This window comes from Petromyzon marinus, chromosome 45, assembly GCF_048934315.1.
Source record: "Petromyzon marinus isolate PM22_M1 ecotype Great Lakes invasive population chromosome 45, UKy_Petmar_22M1.pri1.0, whole genome shotgun sequence".
Lineage (NCBI taxonomy): Eukaryota > Metazoa > Chordata > Hyperoartia > Petromyzontiformes > Petromyzontidae > Petromyzon > Petromyzon marinus.
In genome coordinates, this window is record NC_133711.1 from 7,761,062 (window position 1) to 7,787,188 (window position 26,127).

Sequence of the window (26,127 nt, forward strand, 5' to 3'; positions counted from 1 at the left end):
ACGAACGCTTTGACAAAAGCACTATTATATAAGATAATGTGAAGAAGAAAAAAAGCACCACGTGGAAAGGCGCCCCTGGTCTGGAATCAAACCCAGTCGCTTTTTCGCCGTGAGGCGCGAGTTGTTACCACCGCGTCGTGCCAACCGTGCTGCCGCCAAATATTGCGGCGTGGACGATGGCGCACGCACGCGGAGAATGGGAGATGTGTCTGCGCGCACGTTTACAGCCGACGACTTTACCGAAAGAACCAAGAATATGAATCCCTGCAGTCATGAAAGCTTTAAATCCAAATTTAGCCGACGACGTATTTGGTAGCACAATTAACGAAAGATATTTCTCTCTCTTCACCATGCATCACTGCCCTCCCTTCCTCCCACCTGCTCCCCCTCCCACCTCCTCAATGCCGATGCCAACTATCAAACCCAAGCTGCGGGGAGCTGTAAACTATAAACTATTAAACGAAAAACTATTTTATTTCATTTTACCGGGTGAGGCCCCACTGAGCTATTCACCTCTTTTTTTTCATAAGCGACCTGGCTATCACAAAGTATAGCTCAACTAAGTGGTGCATCAGGTGGAAATGTATAGCATCAGCCAAACACTCTAAACACGTGATGTTGATTCTAAATGTGGAGGAAAAAACTGGCGGACCCGGAGAAAAATCCACGGGCCCACCGGGAGAGAGTGATACACGCAAATTCCAAATATACAGCTTGCGTCAGGGTCAGGATCGCACCCACGACCTCCTGTATACCGAGCGAGGTAGTAAACATCTCCTAGCCACCGCGGCCAATTGGGGTTGCCACCTGTTGAGTTAGGAAATGGTACAGACTCATCATGGTGAGAGGGGGGAAGGAGATGTCCTAATAAAAACGAGACCTGATGGTTCAATGAGTCACTGTCTACAGAAAAGCGACCCATATAGATGCTTACCTGAAACCGGATTCCCACCACCACCCATCCCAGAAGAATTCCCTCATCAAGACTCTGCACCATAGAGCCCAATGCATCTCCGACCAGGAACACATTGCCAGTGAACTCAAGCACGTACACCAAGCTCTCAAGGCTAATGGTTACTCCGACTACACAATCCGCAAAGCTATCACTCCAACCATGAAGAAGGACCCTCTTGAGGAGCCATTCAAAACCATCACTTTACCCTACATTGCGGGATCACAAAAAAGATCTCCAAAATCTTGAATAAACACAAGATCCAGGTCCGATTCAACACATTACATAAAATTCGTGATCTGGTTCCATCTGTAAAAGATGTGATTCTGGACATACAGTACCCTGGCGTCTACAAACTAAGTTGCCTTTGTGGTAGTAGTAACATTGGAGAAACCAAACGACATGTCTCGGACCGCATCCGCGAACACAAAGCAGACCTAAAACACGGTAGGACCAACACCTCGGCCGTGGCAGATCACTCTTATAATTCAGTGGGCTCACATGACATTGACTTCTCCAAGACAGAGGTTCTCTGCAAGCCATCTGGCTACCATGAGAGATTCGTTCATGAGGCTATCCACATATACAAACACAGAGACAATTTCAACCGAGACGATGGATTCTGGCTTAGCAATCATTCGGGTCTTAATTGATTGTTCACGCTTACAGTGGCTTTCAGACCGCATTCCATTCTCTTCGTCTCCCCCCTCCTCTTTCCCGAACATAGATGGACTCGTCCATCTGAATAACTGCCAAATCGCTCTCCGTGGTGCTAACGTTAAGAAAAAAACGCCACTTTTTTCTATTTTTCTTGCTGTGGTTTTCACACCTGATGATGATTGCTTGTGTTGCAGTCGAAACGCCGTGAGAATTGTATTGTTTTATAATTTCATTATTTTATTGTTTCCCTTCTACGTGACTTTCGGTAAAGTCACGTGTAAATACTCCAGCGCACATCAACACTACACATCCCGCCAGCCACAAAGCCTTTCTTACGGTGGTTGATAATTTCCATAATTTGTTCAGTACAAGCAAACTCTGTATCGGTTTTGATGTAGTGTCTCATCCTCGTCATCATCATCGTCAGCAGCAGCAGCAGAGTTCAGACTCGCTTGAATCAGTTCTAGAAACCATTGGAAAGATGTTCTGAATCAAACCAAACATTAAACTAATTTTCAATGGTACAGTATATTTTTTCAAGTAGTGGTATCCCAAACTTTCGCAGCTGCTTAAATTCTCTTTTCACACCAACAATATGTAAACTTCCACCTCCCCCCCTCGCCGGTCTGCAGATGCTCCCCCCCCCCCCCCCATCTACATCGTTCATCATGCTGAGTCTGCCAATTAAATGCTAATTTTTATGCTAATTCCTTTGTCAAGGCGCTCTGTTCACTCCAGCGCTGTCCTCTAGACATTCTGGTCCCTTCACCTGATGAAGGCCACTTGTGTTGTGGCCGAAACGTCGTGATTTTTTTTTATTTTTTGTTGTTTTTTATGTGACTTTACCGAATAGAACCAAAGAGTTTCAATTCTAGCTACTTGCCAGACGTGGCGGGCATGTGACCCTCTCTGGTTTGTTGCAAAATCCCACCGACCACCGTGGTGAAGTATGGTCCAACAACGGCCCCGTAACGCAGCATGGGGGGAAGCCTTAACGCAGCAGTGCATTGACAACGGTCGATGAGCGAAAGGGCGAACAATGATCACGATGTACGTAGCGTCTACGACCCATGATGAAGGGTCCTTCCACACGCAGTTGTACTGCGTGTACGTTGAATTTCTTTCGCATTGTACGTGGCCAACCACGCTAATCGGAGGTGCGAGGGATGGACAACAAACGAAATACAAAAAGTAGTTTTAAAGACATTAGTTCATCAATATGGATGATGATTTCAAAGTTCACGGCTCCAGTGGTTTCATGACATCGGAAGGAAGAGCGTTCCAGGTGGCCGCGGAAGCGCGTCTGAAAGCGGCGCTCGATGCGGTGACCACCGCCTTTGTTCGATGGCTGAGCCAAAAGCCGCTGCTGCTGCGTCGTGGATGACCACCGGAGTTCACGTGATGATGGATTTTGCAAATCTCGCTCGCTCGCAATCAGCTCTTACCCCCCCCCCAACCCCGATACCCCCCACACGGATACCCCCCCCCCCCCCACCTCGCCCAGACCCCCATGCACTCTATCCCGGCTTTCACCTGCGCAAAGCGCTGGGATGCGCACTTAACCCGGCGTGAACCCGGCGTGCTGCTCGTACATTGAAAGCCGGGCAGCCTCGTAGACGCGAGCATCGCCTCTCTTGGAAGGAGTGCCGCGTGTTTAATGGCCGAGAGGGCGTCGAGGCCATCCGGGTACGCGGGATCACCATGTACATGAGACTGCGTCAAGCCGCAGAATGTTCCCGCGGTGGTGCTGCCCTGCAAGCACAGCGCTCCGATGCGCTGTCTGGTCGTGCAGTAGCGTAGAAGTTGTTCGGCACGAAGTTCGACGTTTGGCTCCACGTGACGGCAGCTTCTTCAGGGAAAGAATCGGAAGGAAGCTATCTGATTTTGTGAAAGGGTAAAAAGCTCACAGCGCGTGCAGCGAAATGCTGGGCACCTTCGCGGAGCAGAACGATACAATGATTGCGGCGGGTTCTAGGAACAGAACGGTTCAGTGCTTGCGGTGGGTTCTAGGAACAGAACGGTTCAGTGCTTGCGGTGCGTTCTAGGAACAGAACGGTTCAGTGCTTGCGGTGGGTTCTAGGAACAGAACGGTTCAATGATTGCGGCGGGTTCTAGGAACAGAACGGTTCAATCCTTGCGGTGCGTTCTAAGGTTGAACCGTGCGTGTGCTCCCCGGCACGACGACCGACGTTTCGCTCCACGTGCCGGTGAGCTTTTTCGGGCGCATAATTCGGAACAAATAGCTGAATTTGGTTCCTGAGGAGGCTTCCATAATGTGGAGCGAAACGTCAGACGTCGCGCCAGATAACACGCGCTACTACGACACGAACCGAACACCAAATCGGAGCGCTCAAGATGTTGAGTGCCGCAAACGTTGCTTTAGCCTTCTCAAGGGTGCCGTTTTTTCGCTTTATTAGCACAAATGTTTGTACGTATACGTATGTTGAACTTCTTTCACACCGTACGTAGCCACCTGCGCTAATCGGAGGTGCGAGCACGGGTGTCAAAGGTCAACAAACGCGACGTAGCCAATGATGCAGAGCAATGATTATTATCGTACGGCAGATTAAAGCTCGCGCGCGCATTGAACTGAGCCAGGTTACGGGAGAATGTTGACGTGAGGCTAATGGGAGGAAAGTTCCAAAGCGAACGAGCACGTTTGTCTAGCTGAGCAAAGCTATTGGGACTCGAGGCACGTGAGCGGGGCAAGTGTGAAGCGAGCAAAATGGCACTGAAGTTGCTGGGTTCTGCAGAGCGGTGGTTGAACACAGGACGGGTGAGTGTGCGAAAGAGTCGGTTTTAGTGGAACAAACACGTGACATGGGGCGGAGGCATCGAGGCACAACGTCGATCAGAACAATAACCACGGTAAGTAGTGGCGATACAGGAGTGACAAGCGAATGACTGTACGGCAGTAAGAGAATCACAACTCTGTTCGCACAGGCACAGCAAGCAGCCGTACTGCTCAACGACGCATGTGATTCAAAAGGTACATTAACTATTCACAATTTTTTTTATTTTACCAGGTAAGCCCCACTAAGCTGTGTTTTCTCTTGTTCAGAAGCGACCTGGCTATTACAAATGATAGCTCAACAAAGTGGCGTAATCATCACGTGGACATTTATAGCAGCCACATACTATGAACTCACGTTGATTCTAGATGTGGAGGGGAAAGACTGGAGGACCCGGAGAAAAATCCACGCGACCACGGGGAGAGAGAGAGAGAGACACGCAAACTCCAAATATACAGCAGCAGGCGTCAGGATCGGGATCGAACCCTAGACCTCCTGCACACCAGGAGAGGTCGTTAACATCTCCTAGCCACCGTGATGATGATAGAGAGACACACAAACAACCAAATATACAGCAGGCGTCAGGGTCGGGATCGGACCCACGACTTCCTGCATGCCAGGCGAGGTTGTTAACATCTCCTAGCCACCGTGATGATGATAGAGAGACACGCAAACAACCAAATATACAGCAGACGTCAGGATCGGGATCGGACCCACGACTTCCTGCATGCCAGGCGAGGTCGTTAACATCTCCTAGCCACCGTGATGATGATAGAGAGACACGCAAACAACCAAATATACAGCAGCAGGCATCAGGGTCGGGATCGGACCCACGACTTCCTGCATGCCAGGCGAGGTCGTTAACATCTCCTAGCCACCGTGATGATAGAGAGACACGCAAACAACCAAATATACAGCAGCAGGCGTCAGGGTCGGGATCGGACCCACGACTTCCTGCACGCCAGGCGAGGTTGTTAGCATCTCCTAGCCACCGTGATGATGATAGAGAGACACGCAAACAACCAAATATACAGCAGCAGGCGTCAGGGTCGGGATCGGACCCACGACTTCCTGCATGCCAGGCGAGGTCGTTAACATCTCCTAGCCACCGTGATGATGATAGAGAGACACGCAAACAACCAAATATACAGCAGGCGTCAGGGTCGGGATCGGACCCACGACTTCCTGCATACCAGGCGAGGTCGTTAACATCTCGTAGCCACCGTGATGATGATGATAGAGAGACACGCAAACAACCAAATATACAGCAGCAGGCGTCAGGGTCTGGATCGGACCCACGACTTCCTGCACGCCAGGCGAGGTTGTTAACACATCGCCGCCGCGGCGCCCCAGATCGACAAACGTAGCAGCGCAGATCGCCCCCCACCATCCACGACCATGCACGCGGGTGGTCGTGGAGGCGGACTCTGTGCAGATAGGATGACGGGGGGGGGGGGCTACGTAAGCCCACTCGCCAGGTGCGGCGAACAGAGGTGGTTAATTGGCGAGCCGTAGAGTCCTGGCGCTAATTGGCACACCTGGCGCGGGTAAGATGCTACAAGTTCACCGGACTGGCAGGAGAGTGGTTCCCGGGGACAGCCAGCTAAGTCAGCCTCCACCACTGCATCCCTATCAACAGCAGCAGCAACAGCAGCAACAACAGCCACTTAGTGGCGGTGACGCCACCACGGCGCTTTGGCAAGGCGAGGAGCACTTTGGGGCCACGTGAAGTGTTGATGATTTGCTGCTTGCAAGTCACAGGACAGATCCAGCTTCCACGGGATAACGGAGATCACTGGCAGATGCACCACCTGTGCCCCCAACTGTGCCAAACTTGCACTGTTTTAGCCGCCCGGTGCTTCGATCGTTGTTGTGAGCGTGGCTCCGCTATTGCTGGAGGGCGACTGCCTCCCGACTGCCCAGCAGCGTCCTTCACGAGCCTCCTCCTCCACAGAGGCCGACCTTAACACCGCTGGTCCACCCAGCTCCACATCCTCATCACCACCACCACCACCATCACAGCCACAACAACAACCCACGCACCTTCTTTCCTCCTTGTTTATATTTTTTTCTGGGACTCTCTTGCCCCCCGCGGTACACAATTGTAAGAAATAATTTGCGTTTCACTACGGCGGCGGTGAGTCGCGCGGTTTTGCTCGCGGTCCGGGTTTCCCATTGTTCGGGAAGGCGCGCGCGCTCCCTCCGTTTTGTTTGGTTCGCTCGACACGCGAAGAAGGCGAGCGGAGATTTACATTTAAATTAGGGGCGGCTCGGCCCTCCGCGGTGTTTGCACGCAGCGCGTCTATGTGTATGTACGTGGGGTGTGTGTGTACGTGGGTTGTGTGTGTGTGTGTACGTGACTGGAGCGTGCCACTAAGAGATGGGGCCTTACCAACAGCCCCACCAAAAACTAAGCACCTGCCTGGGTATTTTGTACCATCGGACACTCCACCCCCACAACTCCCAATCGGTGATGGGGCAGTTGTGGAGAGAGTGGAGAGTTTCCCATACCTGGGCAGTGTGCTTATGACCGGCTCCAGTTTAACAGCAGAGGTCTCACTCCGAATCAGTCGAGCGGCAATATATTTTAATCAGTTGCATAACGCTGTGTGGAAGCTACCTGGTCTGTCGCTCCGCACTAATCTTCAGGTCTTCTCGGCCACGGTCATTCCCTCCCTTCTCTACGCTTGCGAAACGTGGACCCCCTTAATGGAACATCTTCGCCGGTTAGAAACATTTGGGCTAGCCTGCCAGCGATCCATCCTGCGTTTAACCAGGCTGGATTGTGTGAGGAGCTCACAAATCCTTAAAAGATCTGGGCAAGGTCCCATCAGTGAGCTCCTCCGGCAGGCAAAGCTGCGTTGGCTGGGTCATTTAGCCCGCATGCCCAGCCACCGCATGCCGAAACAGCTTTTGTTCGGCCGGATCGAGGGGGCTAAACGGGCGCGGCACGGGCTAGAGAAGAGATGGAGATGGTGAGCTCCTCCGGCAGGCAAGGCTGCGTTTGCTGGGTCATGTAGCCCGCATGCCCAGCCACCGCATGGCGAAACAGCTTTTGTTCGGCCGGATCAAGGGGGCTAAACGGGCGCGGCACGGGCTAGAGAAGAGATGGAGTGATGTGGTACAGGATGACGTGGAGCTGAGTGGACTTGCCGATGACCGGTACCAGCGGTGTCAATATCGGCCTCTGTGGAGGAGGCTCGTGAAGGACGCTTGGGCAGTTGAAGGCAGTCGCCCTCCAACAACAACGGAGGGCGGAGGAGCGACGCTCACAACAACGAGCGGAGCGCCGGGTGGCTAAAGCATAGCAGGTTGGCACAGTAGGGGGCACAGGTGGTCATCTCAGTCAGTCGACCCGTGGCACCTGGGTCTGCCCCGTGACCTGCCAGCGGACGTTCGACACTTCACGTGGCCTCAAGGTGCACATGGCCTGGCACAAGCATCGTGGTGACGTCACCGCCACTTAGTGGCGAATGGCGGTTGTTGTTGTGTATGTACGTGGGGTGTGTGTGTACGTGGGTTGTGTATGTGTGTGTGTGTACGTGGGGTGTGTGTGTATATGTACGTGGGGTGTGTGTGTGCACGTGGGGTGTGTGTGCGTATGTATATGGGGTGTGTGTGTACGTGAGGTGTATGTACGTGAGGTGTGTGTACGTGGGGTGTGTGTATGTGTACGTGGTGTGTATGTACGTGAGGTGTGTGTACGTGGGGTGTGTGTATGTGTACGTGGTGTGTGTGTACGTGTGGTGTGTATGTACGTGGGATGTGTGTATACGTGGGGTGTGTGTGTACGTGGGGTGTGTGTACGTGGGGTGTACATGGGGAGCGGTATTGTAGTGGTTAGCTCGCTGCGCTACGAACCTGGCGACCCGGGTTCGATTCCCGCTCACGACCAACACCAGTGACGATTATATGAACCGGTCCTGGCCCTCCCCTGGGTCAACTCAGCCTCAACTTACTACCTGGTGCGGTGTGTAAACATCGACACTGGGAAGACAAAGGCGGCCTGGCGTGGTGTTGGCCACCCACCCCCTCGTGTGCCGTGCCGGCATTTAATCGGTGTTCGCTAACAGCACTCGCCCCAACAGTCTGTTAAGGCTGCCTCGCAGGCTAGGGAGATAACATCTCGGCAACCCAAACTAAAGTGTTTGATGATTGAACGTGTCTTACTACCCCCTGATGATTTCCTATGTTGCCAAGTTATTGAGGATATAGCAAATACGTTTACGAGAAATATTGTCTAAGAAGGGTCAATGCATGATTGACCACGTTTAATGCCCCTTGATGATTTCGTATGTTGCCAAATAAATGATCACGTCGCAAATAATTCTATGAAAGACATTGTCTAAGAAGGGCCATCGCCCGAAACGTTGTTATTTTTTTCTTATAAGGCCACATGCAGTGTTGTGTTCTCGTTCATGGTGACAGTGCACGGTTGCCGACTGCATTTTTTTAATTCGCAGTTTACAAATAATAATACTAATAATCCCGGGAATACAATTCACACTTACATAACGTGTTTCACAAGTCGTCTCAAGGTGTCGTAGATTCCAGAAATTGTTTCATCATCAAAAACGCAACTAATTTTAATTAAGATTTTTTTTTTAATAATTGAAAAGGGGTTATTTTAAATCTGTCAGTGTGTTCACACCAAAAACACACAACCTTTACCAATTCATTTATATATTTTTTAAGATTATAAATACATTCTTGATATAATTTAACGGCATTCATTAACTCAAGAGTGTCTTATGCACGTGGTGTGTGCCACGTATATGCGGTTACCGCCATTCCTAAGATGCACAATCTGCCTGTTGGTGTTGGCTATGGTAATTGGATGAGGTTAAAGGTGCAACCCTGCAATTGCTTTGCTCACACTGCATCGGATAACCTCCCCGCCCCCCCCCCCCACCTCGCATCTGAATAAATGGGTGCACCACAGTTCGTCGTCACACGTGTTGGGGGAAAGTATGGGTACTCACACCTCCATTCAAAACGTCTTCCGATGCGCATTTTAGAAGGGCTCTCCTCTCTCTCTTGAGTTTCCTCTCGTCGTGGAGTCCGTTCCGCCAGCGGGTGACGTAAGCAGGCAGCTTGCGGGGCTGCGCCTCTACCACAAGGGCTTCGTACCGGCCACGTGCGACGTCACTGCGCTGGAGGCTGCTATTAAGCGCCACGGTAGCTAGGAGATGTTCACAATCTCGCTCGGTATACAGGAGGCCGTGGGCTCGATCCCAACCCTGACGCCTGCTGTATATTTGGAGTTTGCGTTTCTCTCTCCCCCGTGGTCGCGTGGATTTCGCTGCATGTCCTCCGGTTTTCCCCTCCACATTTAGAATCAGCATCACGCGTTTGGAGCATTTGCCTGCCGTAAATGTCCGCGTGATGAGGCACTTCTCTGAGCTATCATATGTGGCCAGGTCGCTTCTGAAAGAGAGCTACAGTCCACAGCTCAGCAGGTGCATTACCTGGTAAAATAAATTTTAAAATGTTGCTTACATTTTTTTTTATCAACCCGTGCTGCATTCGGCTCGCTCGGTAAGCTCTCGCCGGGTTTGACGGTCGCCGCCGCCGTTGTTCAAGCCGCTGCGTCCGTTCGCCGCCCCACCAGGCTCTACGAGTTCCCCGTGCGGGCGCCGCCACCGCCACTGCCGCCGCTGGCCCTGCTGCCGGCCAAGCGGCCCCGCATCTCGGCGCCGGCTCCGCCGCGCCGGGGCAAGGGGGGCTTCCCCATGAAGGGCGGCCCACGCTCCACCATCACTGGCACCGCGGCCCCCGCGCCCAAACGTGAGCCCCCCCCCCTCCCCCCACCGCCCCCCCTCGCAACCCCCACCCCCCTGACCCCCAGCAGCAAGCGCTGTTTTTCTTTCTCTCTTTGTCGATGCAGCAGCTGCTTGGCCGGTCAGGCGATCAGTCGGTCGGTCAACCGATCTGTAAAACTATTTTTTTTATTTTACCGGGTAAGGCCCCACTGAGCTGCTTATATAGCTCTTCTTCAGACGCTACCTGGCTATCACATACGATAGCTCAACGGAGTGGCTTATCGCGTGGAAATGTATAACAGACACATATTCTAAGCGCACGTTGAATCTTAATGTGGAGGGGAAAACCGGTGGGCACGGAGAAAATTCCACGCGACCACACGGTAAGAGAGACATCGAAACTCCCAAATATACAGCAGGTGTCAGGGTCGGGATTGAACCCACGATCTCCTGCATACCAGGCCTGGTCCTGCTCACTTTCCAGGAAGCCAAACCTAACGGAGGGCAAGCGGCTGAGTGGTGGGTGGCAGTGTGAATTTGTACCTCTTTGTTTACTGACGCGCCGCTCGAGCCAAGCAAGCCCAACACGTGTCGAAAAGAGGCGTGCTGGGCTTGTCTCTTTCCACCGCAGAAGCCCGGGGCCGTGCCGCTGGCGTCACACGCAAACGAGCGCTCCAATCTGTCCAGCCCCTGTGCCAGATTCCGATGTCTTGTGAGGCCTGGCGCATCACGTTTTTTTTTAATTCCACGGCTCGAACCGGCAAATATCCCGGTGGGGAAACCACCCATCCCGAGAGTGCGCCGCGCCTCGCCGTCGGTGGAAGTGGTGCCCGGGTAATCCCTGCCGTGGCGTCCCTGCCCCTTCTCTCTATCTCTCTCTCCCTCTGTCGCGTGCCTCTGGCAGTGCGGGCCCTGAGCCTGCAGGCCATCAAGGGGGAGCTGCGGCAGGTGAAGTTCCGCATCGATTCGCTCCTGGAGAATTTGGAGAAGATCGAGAAGCAGCAGAGACCTCAGAACGGTGGGTTTGTTCGCGCGTGGCAGACGCCTCGCAAAAAAACTCGTGATAAACGAGGCAAACAGAAACAACAACAAAAAAGGACGTTTCGAATTCGCCGCGGGCAATCGGTCCTCGTGTTCGCCGTGCATGCATCGGATTGCGTGTGCGAGGATTGGATTTTATCGTCGATGAAAATGGGATGCTGATGTTATGTTGATGTGCACCCCCTCCCACCTCCCCCATTTACGGATGAATCCGAAAATCTGGCCTCGTTACGAAATGTCTGATTGTCCCAGAAATATTGACATCACAACGCGACGTCACTTCCGCGCTTTACCGCCAAAGGTGGAATCGCGTGGCACAAAGGCATATCACGTGAGCAGGATGGAAGTTATTCGAAGCAGATGTGAAATTGGCATCCCTACATCATGTTTAGTTTTTTTTTAATATATATGTAAATATAAAGCGTAACCGTTCATACAATTTGCTTCTCACAATCGCTGAGAAACCGCAGACGAGCGCGAAGGCAGCGGCCAGGAGGCGAGTCAACGCCGACAAAAACTGCCCAAGCTCTACGGTCCTCTACACATTAAGATGTTTTGAGCCAATCACACACGTGGGAGGAAACCGCAACAGTCCCGATTAAACCAACGCATGTGAGGGGGAATCACGCGATCCCAATAGAGAAGGGACTTGATGATACTAGTCCTCACTTCGCCGCACGTACCGCCTTCTCCTGGCGAGCCAGAGTACGGACACCTCCTTGGTGCCCAACGGGAAGGGAGTTTCGCAACGTTTTGTGCGGCCCACCAACCCTCGTCCTCCACAGCGCTGGATTTACAGGCGTGCGTAGCCGTCACCACCGAGCATTGGTGAGAGTATGGAGCAACAATTGGAGCCACACAGCGTGAGAGACCTTTATCCGACGGTGAATTAGCAAATACAAGTGTGATGACGACTTGGACGCAGTTGTCTTGAGATGCTTGCTTTTGTTGAGGAGCCACGTGCTCGCACTCGAACCGGCGGAGACCCCCACTGCAACATCCCAGAGTCTCCCGCGCATCTCCCTTATATACGGTGCGAGGCCACGCCCCCCTTCCCGAACCTTCTCGCTGGTTCTAGACGCTCGCTCCACCGGCAGACTCCAACGTCCTCTTCCGTCCCCTGGCCACGCTCCTATTCACGATCATTCCCGTAGCCACCAGTCCCTTCGTAGTGCAAGCTGACTCCCCTGTCATTACCTCCCGTGGCCACTGGTCTATTCGCACTGTAGGTTGACTGCCATTAAACATATGCTATATATATTTTAATTCATATTTTATTTTGAGCTACACAATTTAAGGAGCAGCGAAATCAGACAACGTGAGGTTTGCTCGGTAGATCGCCGCGTCGCGGCAATCTTGGGAGGGCCTCGTCCAGCAGTGGATTGATCATGGCACATGATGAGGATACATTAAAAGAGCCCATAGAAATCGTAATCATCTTTTTTTCGTTTTGTTTACAGGAGACTTGGGGTTGAAGCCAGTGTACGCAAGTGAAAGAAAATCTAAATCACTGCCCCATGTTTGGAAACGCTTTCAATCTTCGTCTCTCTCCGTTGGATTGAATTGCGACATGACACTGCCGCCTTTTTTCGGTCGTCAACCACCTTTGCCAGGAGACGAAACGAAAAGAGTTCGCTCGCAAAGAAGAACATTCATTGTGAAAGCATATTTAAATTGAAAGGCCTCCTGGTGGTTTTGTGTTCTGTTGAAGGTGGCGTGCGCGTGCCTGCGTGCATGTGCGCGTGTGTTTTTTTGCTAACCGGTAGCGTAGAGGCGAGCGCTTGGAGCGGTAGCGGTTATTGACGCTACGGTACGAACCCAGCGACGCCGACTTTGATTCCTGCTCAAGGCCAACACCAGCGACGATTATCTGAACCGGTCCTGGGCCTCCCCATAGGTCGACTCAGCCTCAAGTTAGTACCCGGTGCGGTGTGTAGTAAGCATCGCCACGAGGGAGACAAAGGCGGCCGGGCGTTGTTGCTGGCCATTCGGCCCCCTCGTGTGCCGTCCCGGCCTTCGTAGGCGCTGCTCGCTAACAGCACTTGCCCCTACAGTTTGTTACAGGCTACACGGGTGTCTTTGTTTGTTTTTTTTTTTTACCATTTCGCAGTTCATTGCGAGAGGTTCAAGCGACCCCTTTAAATTTTCTGTCAATCTTTTACGGGGGAAACACGAGGCCCTCGGGCGACGCTGATTAAACGGCTGTCATTTCATCGATTTCATTTCTTAATGATGATTTTTTTTCATTTTTGACACCTCCTCCGCCCCCCCCACCGTTAGAAAAATGGACACGGCCGGCTTGCCCATTTGGTCATTTTTCTTTCGCCCCAACAACAACAACAACATCAAGACGCGCCTCTCCCCGGCACGATCGCCTGCCCCCACATCGGCCATAGTCACACCTGAAGGGGAATTTTTTTTTTCAATATACATTTTTTAAACCGTAAAGGATTAGGATCGTATGACTGTGGACAGAAATCGCGATGTTTATTCCCACCAATGACATCTGTGGCATTTTGTGCTGAAATCAATAGGAGCCAAATTTGTTTTTTTTAAATATGTATGCAATGGTGTGTTCTGCCGGAGTGGCCTGCCCTTGTTGATTTACCTTGGTGTAGCTTGTTGTTGTTGTTGTAAAACTGACCTCTGTCAGCCTCCTGCATGCGCAAGAGGCATGTGCCGGAGTGTGAGATTGTAACGTTAATTCTGGAATTTCGGAATTAATAAATACAATTTAATATAGAAACAAAAATTAACAAATGAAGGGACTGCCTTTGGCAGTGGGCCACAAGCACGAATTAAAAAAAAATCAACTCGCCACTTTCCTCGCTAATACCACCGCTGCACAGGCAAGCATAAAATAGGCCGACGTTTCAGGCATTGACCCATCATCAGTGTCCATTGACCCATCGTCAGTGTCCATTGTCTAAAAGAGAGCACTTATTGTGCAGAAGGCCCATTTCCCAAACCATCTAATATATATACGACAAACATACGACAGATATAGCGAGTTATTGTTGTTTGTAAATAATGCTTATATTCTCCTTGGATAGATAAATGCAATTGTTCGTTCATTCTAATTTAATGTATGAATATGGATTACAAATTTGAAATTCTAAACACCCCGCAAAGAAAAAATATTTTCTATTATTCGAAGAAAGAGGAAGAGAAGATGAAAGAGAGAGAACTGAGAGAGAGAGAGAAGAGAGGGAAATAAAAATGCCCATCGTTTCGTCCAAACGAACACAATATCGTCAGGAAATTGGATTTCCAATGCGCCCTTCTCAGACACACACACACGAACGCGCTCAGTTTGCGTCGGGGTGTAACGATCAGCGCAGACAAACGCGCTTTGTCCGGCCTGAAGCAACACCCCCCCCGCCCCTGCCCATCCCTCGGCATGATGATGTTATCAACAAAGCATGGCGTTGTGGGTAGAAAACTGGTGTTGTGTGAAAACGCCACCCGTTCGTGCTTCGTTGTGCCACGACGTCCACGTTTTTTGTTGACTTTTCTAACAATTAGTTTTTTTTATTATCATCGCGTGGAAATTCACAGCAGGCGAATGCTCCGAACGCACGTTGCATTGCGATCCCGAACCGGTGTCGTACAAAGTATGACATCGTTGATTCATTGACGAGTGGGCAAAAAGCACGCCGCTGGCGTGCCGCGCGACGCATTTGCCGTGCTTGAGCCGTGCTTGAGCCGTGCCGCTCTCCGATTGCGTTGCCCGGTTTTGCGCTGGCGCTGCCGGGGGTCCCCGGCACTTCGAGCGATGCGACCTTCTCGAGTGCGAGGAGACGGAGAGAGAGAGAGAGGGAAAGGGATGGCAGAGAGACCGACTGACTCTCAGTTGGAGAGTTCGCGCTTGTAATACTTCAAGGTGGTGGTGGGGGGGGGGGTACATTTTCACCGCAGTTGACGTTATGAATAGGTTGACATCAGCGGATACATTGAATTGCAGATTATGCCTCGAAAGGTCAAAAATATGTACGGTCCTAACGGGCCATTGCCTAGGCTGTCGTGGTTGTGCTCGACAGCTGTCTGCCATCCGTTTTCGGGCAGTGACCACGTGTTGCTTATTCGAATGGCGCCCGACGTTTTTCGCCCTGGTGCTTTTCAAGGAAGACGTTCCCAGCGCAATGTTTTTCCACAGCTGTATGGAATGCGAACGACTCCTTGCTTCCAATGATAGACAAAGATAAAGATGCCCCGTATAGCTTTAACAGACTCTTGGGGCAAGTGCTGTTAGCGAATAGCACGTATGAGGGCCAGCGCAGCACACGACGGGGTGGGTGGGCAACACCACGCCCGACCGCCTTTGTCTCCCCAGTGGCGATGTTTACACATTGCACCAGGTACTCATTTGAGGCCGAGTCAACCTAAGGAAGGACCAGAACCTGCTCAGATAACAGTCACTGGTCTTGGATATGAGTGGGAATCAAACTCGGCTCGCCGGGTTCGTAGCGCAGCGTGAGCTAACCGCGACACCACCGCTTCACAATGATAGACACGCACGCACCAGCTAGGTGTGCCATACAATTCGGCAATGAACCTTTGATATATGTTATATATCAATACGCACACGTGTGTGCATGTGTGTGTGGCATGATCGAATTCCCGGTTATCATAAGCTCCCATGAAATATAATAAAACGGTGAGCCATTAGGCACAAAGCACCATGGAGCCTCAGTCTAATAACATTTTTTTTCTATAATCGAGGCACAAAGGAATTTCCCAAGCAGCCACGGAGTAATGAGGCAAGGGAAACATTCTCCAGAGCCGTCCCGGTCATTACCGCTGCCCCTGCGTGGTTTGCTGTGCATTCTGGGTCGGAAAATGTGGGCAAAGGTGGAGCCCTGCAGTGGCCCGCTTGCATTGCATGCTGGCAGAAGGATCTTCACTCGGACGTGCTCCAGAGAGCCCCCTCCTTCCAGAGGAGTTACTTTGGTCGACTCTTCCACGCTGGCGAGACGCCTTACAAGTAGCGGGAGGACACCCCCACATTGTACTCCACTTCACGTGACCTGCTGATTGATTTGGGTGGACGGAGGCGGCTGAGCGGATTTAAGAAATTGCTACGCCGTGAGATCAAATCAAATAATCTTTCGAGTAAATCGGTCATTTCTGAGTGACTTATAATATTTTGCAAAATATGAACCGTACTGTTTTTCGTCCACTATGCAACAGACGGAGTTTAGCTTCGGTTGGCCAGCTTTTCTTCCCCTTCAGTTCCGATGACGTACGTGCATATCGTCAAAACGAACCAGGAAGTAAAACGAAAATAACGTAACTTTATCGGTACCGAGGCTCCCACAAGGCCAAGCGGGAGGGGCGTGTGGCCCAGCTTGGCGCCAGCTATCATAGAGTGCGGTCGTGTCACTGCGACTCTCTACGGTGAGTAGCAACGTCTTTAAAAACAACGGCGCTACTACGCCTCCTCTAAAAAAAATGTTAAATCAACGCCGAGCCGCCTGCGGGTTCCCGAGATTCAGAGGTGAACGGGACCCGCAACCTGCAGTCGCCTCTGAACGGGAAAAGGTTAACCAGGGTCGGTCACCGGGCTCGAACTGCACCGCGCTTGCAACGGCACGGGGCAAGCGTGCTGGTTGGGCCGTGTCACCATCCCATGAACGTCGCTGGAACACTCTCGGGCCAGCAGGGCCCGTGGGCCGAAGGACAAAGTACATTTTATTGTATTTATTTTGGCAGCGAGACAGACATCGTCGTCTTTTATTTCTTATTTATCACGTCTGTTTGAGATGCCGAACAACGCAGTGTCTCCTTTTCGGTGTTCATTATTATTTTTTATTTTCTTATCTTTACCGTGTTTTTTTTAAAAATATATTTCGTTATTTGATGTGACTTCCCCCCCCCCCCCCCAACATTTTTATTACTCGCGCTTTTGAGAGCTGTTGATATTGCCGCCTTCATTTCTCACCGTTGCAACAAAAAACAAATCTACGGCTGAAAGACAGTTTTCACTGCGGCAACAAAAACACTTCTCACGCGTAAAACCACATTACTTCGACGATTTAAAAAAATATATAGGGTGCTGCGTATCCACTGAAATCACATTTTAATTGCATTTGTTGTTTCGTTTCGTGAAATATTTAAAGTGCCAATTTTGAAACTTTTCAGCGAAAGTCGGCGAGTGGTGCAGGAGACATCCTTGGATGCTGACGCTCGTTTTGTTCGGTGGAGCCAATAGATTATTTTATTTCTGTGCCAGATTTAAAATATTACATCGTGTCAATTTGTCCCTTTGCGCATCCGAGGACCCTTCAGTGGTATTTTTTTTTTCAAATAAAACTGCTAAATTCACGGTGAGGCTAACCACGGCACTTTACCAATCCCAGTTCCCAGGTTTGTTTCGCGTTTGCAGTCGAGGGCTGCCCCATTCGAGTCGTTTTAAGTTATTGACATTTCATTTATTATCGTTTTGATTCACCAATGAATCATCAGATAATTATAGTTGTTGTTATGATTTCCACTTGGAACGTGCACAGCGTCCATTCGCTCGCTCTCGAACAGAGGGAATCATTCAGAGGCGTGAGGAACCACAGACGGGCGGCATGGCAGCCAGGCGTTTTGAATCGACGCCGGAAAAAATGCCCAAGCTCCGCAGGCCTCCATAAATTAAGACGTTATCGGCCGCGTGATTGGAACCCGGGAAACCCGGCAAAAAAAAAACAGGCACGTGATGAGCAAACACTCTAGACCACACAGACGTAAACGGGTCAAGTCCAAGATTTTTTCGCGGCACCGACTTCTCCTGGTGAGCCATGGGGGTGCCGCTCCACCCTCGACGCTCGACGCCCACAATGGAAATTGTCACAGGGCGCTTCACAGATGGACACATTAAAAGCGCATGTAACGTTACGATCAGTACGCTCGTAGCGCGTGCGACGGCGTCGTCGATGGCGGGTGGGGCGCGCGTCCTGCAAGGCCGGATCTTTTAGCACTGGGTTGTTGTTTTTTTTTTTGATCAGCCGTGTTTTTGGCAAGCCTTTTGATGAGTGTGGCGCGGTCTTCTACGGGGAGAGTCCCGAGTGGCGACGCAACTTTCACGCTCAAATTGCGCTCATTTTGGGTCGTCTTTTAAAAAAACGTGCTCACGGCGCTAAAGCGTTTGCGCTCTTTCAACCCTCAGCCACAAAGCGTAATGAGAACCACTCGTCTGTAATGTGAAGGGAATAATTTTGCATGGTTACCTGTTGCTTATTTATTATTATTATTTGTTACCTGCTAATGCAGCAGCTCCTCCCGGTTGCCAAAGTGCTCAACACCAAAAAAAAAGTAAATCCAAGCCTTTTTTGAGTCGGCAATTTAATCGTCCGTGCAAAATGCAGTCCGCTTAATGGCCTAGTCAATTAAGCATCTAAAATTATTCTAATTACACGGTCATGTAGCAGCTTTTTTTAATGTTTGCTATTCTCCACGGTTTTTTTCTCCACTTTTAGCCCCAGGTGTGCTATCGGAATCATTTTAATGAGACAAATAATCCATTCAGAACCCCCACGTCAAGCACAAATGTATTTTCATGTAAATATACATCATGTTATATTATCCCTGAATTTCTTCAACTGGCATTGTGTCTTGAGACAAAGCAATCATTTGGCACGCTATCAGAATAATGGATAAGCCCTTGTTTCTCAATTCGGCCCGTGGAAAAATAAAAATATCGTTGAACTGCATCACACAGGGAAGCTATACATCTATGTTTTTGTTTTTCGAAAGGCGGCTTGACATGATGTCACCAGGTATTCACGCCGGAGGTGGCTGTACTTCTCCCACACTTAGAAAACTGAGATTCGTAAATGTTCGCAGGTGGCATTTCGCCAGATCAAGTGGCGGATCAAATGGAATGTAGCCAGAGTGATCATCGGTAACCAGGAGCTGTACTTGTAAAACACTTTGTCAGAGCAACTCGCCACAAATCCTCCGACTCTCTGGGACGTGACGTGGACATCGTTGTGCAGATTCCGAAGCGAGTTCCGGGTTTGTGTTGAGGATCACGGATCAGTTTAGTTTATTTTTTTTTTCCGCCTGTGCGATTCTCGGCGAGTTGTCCCGTGTGTACGCACCGCATGCTGAACTTCTGTCACACCGTGCGTAGCCAACCGCGCTAATCGGACGTGCTAGCTCAGAAGGTCGAAGCGGTGACCAGAGTTCGAATCCCATCCTCGGCTAACGTCGGTGGCGCGTTGATATGTGAACAGGTCCTGGGGCACGCACCCCGTTCACCAACCCGCGCCGACCCAGCGTGGCGAAGTAAGGTCGAGGGAACCTCCACGTGCAGCGGATTTGGTACGGGGGCTGTAGAAGGTCTCTTTCGCGACATACAGCGAGATTGTGTTTCGTGACTTTCCGCTGTCGAGTGTCGGCAACGCTGCTGCCCGCTCACCTCGTCCGCGATCCCCGTCTGTGCGTGCTCGCGCGAGCAGATGAGCGGTAGTGTAGCGGTCGGCGCTACGCTGCGTTGCGAACCCGGTGGCCCGAGTTCGATTCTCGCTCACGGCCAACACCGGTGACGATTGGCTTAACCGGTCCTGGGCGTCTATCAGGGTCCACTCGGCCTCAAATAAGAGCCTGGCGCGGTGTGTAGTAAACATCGCCACGAGGGAGACAAAGGCGGCCGGGCGTGGTGCTGGCCACCCACCCCCCTTCGCGTGCCGTGCCGGCCTTCATAAGAGCTCGCTAACAGCACTTGCCCCAACAGTCTTGTAATACTGCGTATGTGCGTGCGTGCGTGTGTGCGTGCGAGCAGGGGTGTCGTGTAGCTCCTCCTCCGCGGTAGCCTCCGCCGCTGGGGCCGCTGGGGCCTCCAAACTCGCGGACGCGCCGGCGGCAGCGCGCAGCGACGGCGACGCCGCGGGCTCGGAGGTCGCGGAGGGAGAGGAGGACGGCCTCGCCGAGCCTCGCTCCGCCGGGGAGCGGCGCCTGGTGCGGTGACGCGCGGCTCCTGCGCACCCACGATCCGTCAGTCGCGCGATCGGATTGGTCGAGGAAATCTCCTGCAGCTGCTTTGTCCACATCCGGTCGAGTGGTTGAGCGACCGAATCGCCGTTAGCGTAAACTTGCCTCTATGAAGATCGACGATGATGATGATGATATCTGTGCAGGATTTCAGATATTCTGGCCCGCCTAGAAGCACACCGCTGGAATTGATCGCGAACCATTAACGCACCGGGCGTCCGTGTCCGTGTTCGTTGACTCCATGCTACTGGAGTAAAAAAAAATTTGATAGGAGTAAAAGAGACATTTAAGTATCAAGTCCGTGTTGCGATGCGCTGCCAAAGAATGTTGTTGTTTTTTTACAAAAGTTTGGAGCTTCTGCCGAGCTCGTGAACATTTTTTTCGAATTTCTTACCAGCGGGGAGGTTTTTTCTTTGCTTCTTCTCTCTCGGCGCGTTTCACGCCAGCGACCTTTAAATCGCGCGCCGTTTTGGTTTGCGCTCCTTAATTGTTTCCACGACACCGGTGACGATTATATGAACGTCTCCTGGGCCTCCCCTAGGTCGACTCAGCATTAACCGAGCACCGGGTGCGTCATGGCAAACGTCGGCGATGGGGGGGGGTGGCGGAGGGAGGCAAAAGTGGCCGGGGGCGCGGTGCTGCCCAGCCACCGGTCACATGTGCCGTAATCAAACCTTCATCGATCGATCGCCAACGGCACTTTTCCCACCCCACCCCGGCCCCCTAAACAGGCTACCGTGGGCGAGCCCTTTGTCTTCGTATATTTTGTCCACCCCTTGCAGTTGCTAATCGTTACCCTTTCTATTTTTTTAAATCTCCTCCTCGCAGACGAACAGCCACACATGCGACCTGGATGGAATACAGTGACCGCTGCGATTCCCGGTAAACGGATCACGTCCAATGTATTGCACTCGCTATTGAATCTCCGCGTACGTTATAGTCCACTACCCCCCCCCCCCCACTCCGGCACGCGCGTACAATGCATTTTTATGCACAGCTCAGAGCAGCAGAAGTGGCAGCTGAAGGCAAACGCCACATCGCCTCGTCGTGCCTGCCATGCCAATCAAAGGTTCCAGTTTCCTCCGCTGATTTAGTAGGACGCGACTGGTACCTTTTTGACACCTGTCGGCGGCGTTTCAACATTAAACAGCCATCGTAGGCGGTGCCGGATTATCCTAGTAGCAAAAGTAGCTGCGTATGCTAAGGGCCCCGCGCTAAATGCTTTCAAGCTATCAATTCTGGTTCACTGATTCTGCACTTGCTCTATTACTATAGTACTATACCCCCTTTCAGCTTTTATGAACGACTGGGTGTTTAAGGTTAGCGATGTGCCTTTTGGCGTCCTCTGGTCTAACACCGTTTTGAGACTAGGCTCAAAAGAAAGCTGTCTCTGGTGGGGACCAATCAGTTTCAAGACAATGCACATTATCAGAGTATGATTTTTGTTTGCATTCTGACCACAAGTATTGTGATCAATGCAGACATGATTCCTTGTAAAAGGTTTTAGTTCGGTGTTTTAACATCTTAATACCTATAGTAATAGGTTTTACCCTTTTAACTGGCACAAAAACTGACACCTTTATTCAAGGCATCATGTTTGCAATAACCACAACACAAGCAGTCAAAATGCAAACAAAAGAGACAACTCTGATAATAATATGCACTGTCCTTGAATTCGATTGTTCCACACCTGAGACGGCTTTTCTTAGAGCCTAGTCTCCACTGGTGTTTGACCAGATGACGCCAAAAGGCGTACAACTCAAAAACAGCGCACTATCAGAGTATTGAGGGCTCTGGGTGAGCATTTACATTATGAGACCTCCTTTTTCCATTAACAAGATATAGGAATAGGTTTTACCCTTTTAACTGGCACAAAAACTGACACCTTTATTCAAGGCATCATGTTTGCAATAACCACAACACAAGCAGTCAAAATGCAAACAAAAGAGACAATAATATGCACTGTCCTTGAATTTGATTGTTCCACACCCGAGACGGCTTTTCTTAGAGCCTAGTCTCCACTGGTGTTCGACCAGATGACGCCAAAAGGCGTACAACTCAAAAACAGCGCACTATCAGAGTATTGAGGGCTCTGGGTGAGCATTTACATTATGAGACCTCCTTTTGCCATTAACAAGATATAGGAATAGGTTTTACCCTTTTAACTGGCACAAAAACTGACACCTTTATTCAAGGCATCATGTTTGCAATAACCACAACATAAGCAGTCAAAATGCATTAGTTTGCATTTTGACTGCTTGTGTTGTGGTTATTGCAAACATGATGCCTTGAATAAAGGTGTCAGTTTTTGTGCCAGTTAAAAGGGTAAAACCTATTACTATATCTTGTTACTGGCAAAGGAGGTCTCATAATGTAAATCTTAACACCTGTTTTGTTGCCAGAAAAAAGGGGAAAACTTATTATCATTTGTCTTATCATCTGGCTGTATCGCAAATGAAAAAATACAATTACTTTACTATGCAAGTAAAAAATGCGTATTTTCATATTTGTGGGTTTTTATTTTATTTGGGCCCCTTTATATAACAAATGCTACAGGCCCCGCACTAGCTTAATCCGGCACTGCATGCAGTGACATCTTCTACAGAGGCGCGGTGGGTGGCATGGAAAGTGGGGGGGGGGGGCGGGCAAGGAAGGGGACAACCTCTACAGGGAGGGAGGGTCGTTTGATGGCTTGTGTCCAGCGAGTTTGTGTCGATTAGACTCGCGCGCACACACACGTGTGTGTGTGTGTGCGGGAGGCGGTAGTGTAGCGGTTAGCGCGCTGCGTTTCGAACCCCGGTGGCCCGAGTTTGAATCCCGCTCACGGCCAGCACCAGTGGCGTTTATCTGAACCGGTCCTGCGCCTCCCCTAGGTCGACTCGGCCTCAAATGAGTACCTGGTGCGGTGCGTAAACGCTACCATGCCTGACCGCCTTTGTCTCCCCGGTGGTTGAGTTTACACACCGCACTAGGTAGTCACTTGAGTTTTAAAGAAATGAGCTTGTCAATCCAGATGATTTCAAAGTGCATAGCTCCAGTGGCTTCCTAACATCGGAAGGAAGAGCGTTCCAGACGGCCGCGGAAGCGCATCTGAGGGCGCGCGATGCGGCGTCCGTCTTTGTTCGATCGGCAGCCAAAGCGACGGTGCCGTCGTTACGTTTCTTAATCAACCTCTTACTTTGCGCTCAAAGGTGCTGTTTGTTTTCGGGGGTCGTGCCGCGGTCGTTGGGCAACAAGGTCCGACGTTTTCGCCGCGGGAAGCTCCGAGCGAGCAACGCGGGTGTGCGAAACGCCGGGGGTCATTCGCGCAGCCGTACGGCGAGCGCCAAAGCGGCCGGAGCGAACGGTCGCCGTCGTGTGCGATCGACAGTAAAAAAATATAAAAGAATGCGGCTGTCCCCCCCCCCGAGGTAAAACGGGGAACGCGTTCTCACTGACTGCCGCTCGCTCGCGTGTCCAACTTCTTTTTTCTGTTGTGCTCCCCTCACAGATCCGCGCCCGAGGTTCACGATTTTACGACGCAAGACTTGGGGGGGGGGGGGGGGTTTGGGGGGCACGTCGCCAACGGAAAGCGTCGACGACTCGGCGCAAAATACCACCACGTGACTAGGCCCCGATAGAAAAATCCTACGGAAGCAAACAAACATTGACGTAAAAAAAAATAAACTACAGCAGCAACAAGATACACGAATAAAACCACTATTTTTTTTTGTTTCAGTCGTAAAAAACAATAACTTGATAGAATTACTTTCTTACAGAAGGAGGCACAGTTTTTTTTATTACATTGTTTTACGGTTTTGGCAACTGTAGTCTCAACATTGTGTGTGTGATGTCTTTAGAATTGTGTTAACGTTTCCACGGGTGATTTTCTTCATTCCCAGGCGCCACACGCTCTCTCCACATCCTTTAGCCTTTACTTTTTTAAGGGAATAATAATTCTTCACCTCCGTACGCATCGCTTTTCCACCGGCCACACCCGAACCACGCCAGCACAGGGGCAACCAACACATTGAAATGCCAGCCTCACAAAAGAGACATCTGCAATCTGGTTCGGTGGCCAAGCAGGGCCAGGGGCGGGGCTAATGAAGTGTGCAAGTTAGTGAGACGTCCGTCAAGTACAACTCAGAATTAATAAAGGTTTTTCTTTCTTTCTTTGGGGGTGGGGTTATATCACGTAAATATAAATCTGTGTCATTAAACCCGCCACCACGCGAGCATATTTACAACAATTGTAAATGTTGTGGGGTTACTCTCCTCCAGCACACCTGTGGTGCTGAAGTAGCAAATAATTGGCAAGTTTTTGTTCAGGTGACAAACCTTACTAATTGGCTGTGTGGTCGGGTGTTATATTTACGCTCCCTAACCCAAAAAAAAACACTTTATTATTCAGAATATTGCTTGCCAAAGCCCTACTCCGACTTCTACGTGTTAAACAACACGGAAAGGCGGTGTCACCACGTCGTCGAGTGCCCGTTCAATGCACGTGTCCTCTGCGGCATGGCTCAGCTTCTGCAGTGGAAAAAAAAAATTCTGTCTGCGCCAGGCTAGCTTGCCAAAGGGCCCTGGCATGGCTCGGTTGTGCAGTGGAAAGGAACATGCTGGCAGCACCAAGCTAGCTTGGCACGGCCCTGGCATGGCTCGGTTTTGCAGTGGAAAAGAACATGCTGGCTGCACCAGGCTAGGTTGGCAGGGCCCTGGCATGGCTCATTTGTGCAATGGAAAAAAACAACATGGATGCACCAGGCTAGCTTGGCAGTGTCCTGGCATGGCTCGGTTGTGCAGTGGAAAAACCATGCAGGCTGCACCAGGTTAGTTTGGCAGGGACCCTGGCATGGCTCGGATGTGCAGTCGGAAAAATACGGTATTAGTTGGGCTTCATTCATGACTATGTGCGACGTGTGTGTGTGTGTGCTGTATTTGAAACATACCCACCACGTATTTATAACCTTTCATAACGACGATGATATAAACAACTTATAATAAAAACAAACGTGAACAATAAAACACGAGTGATTTTGATTGCGTTTTTATTTGGTATTTTGACACGGGAGTGTGCGTTTCATTAAATGTGTACGGTACTTTTTTTTTGGGGGGGGGCGGGGCGGGGAGGCAATTTGTGAACACACACAAGTACATCGTCTGAGCTAAAACGATTACATTTCCGTTGTCTGTCAGTGTGAGGGCAGAGAGAGGGTGGTGAAGCGGTTAGCCCAAGACGTTTTGAAGCGAGTGACCCGAGTTTGATTCCCGTCCACGGCTAAGATCAGTGGCGAAGTGAAATGTGAATCAGAACCACCCCTCCCTCCCCCCCAACTTGTCACCAATCCGCATTGACCAGGCGTTGTGAAGTATGGTCAAATAACCCACGTAACAGACATGCCGTGGATAGGCCATTGGATTAATCAAGGGCTGTGCATTACTCATTTTCACTTGTTTATTTTAGCTCAGATTATTGTAAAAATTATGAACGATGTGTCAATCAATTAAAATACACACTTTTTATTTGATATTCCCCCCCCCCCCCCCCAATTGTATTTACATTTTCTCTGGCGTAGGAGAACACCGCGCAGACGGGCGCAGCAAAATCGCGCGCCTGCAAAAAAAACGATCTTCCATATGTACAACTCACCTTATAATTAAAATGGAACCTTGATTTAAAGCTTTCGTGACTGCAGGAATCCATACTCACACAAGTATAAAAAAATATATTTTATTTTATTTTATACCTACGTGACTTTACCGAAAGAACCAAATAGTATAAAATGGAACCCTTTTTTGCCAGTATCAACGTATAAAAATAAGAAAAGGTTTTACCCTTTCTGGCAATAAAACTGGTGTTCAGTTGTTCAAACGCCAAGCATCTGAACACCTGTTTTATTGCTAGAAAGAGTAAAAACCGATGATCTTTCATACTTTGATACTAGCAAAAAAATGTCTCATT

General features: G+C 50.4%; 1 protein-coding gene across 3 annotated transcripts in view; it reads left to right on the top strand.

The window, feature by feature from the left end:
• The window catches only part of LOC116952076 (RNA-binding Raly-like protein), a 159,229-nt gene extending 134,039 nt beyond the window's left edge, over positions 1–25,190 (top strand). For all 3 annotated transcript variants that reach the window (XM_032971110.2, XM_076074067.1, XM_032971111.2), the window contains exons 6-10: positions 10,016–10,191; positions 11,071–11,184; positions 19,978–20,153; positions 21,015–21,068; positions 23,677–25,190. In XM_032971110.2, coding sequence (XP_032827001.2) covers positions 10,016–10,191; positions 11,071–11,184; positions 19,978–20,153; positions 21,015–21,053 — 505 coding nt within the window. In that variant the 3' untranslated portion in view covers positions 21,054–21,068; positions 23,677–25,190. The remainder of the gene's footprint in view (positions 1–10,015; positions 10,192–11,070; positions 11,185–19,977; positions 20,154–21,014; positions 21,069–23,676) is intronic.
• Positions 25,191–26,127: the final 937 nt, after the last annotated feature.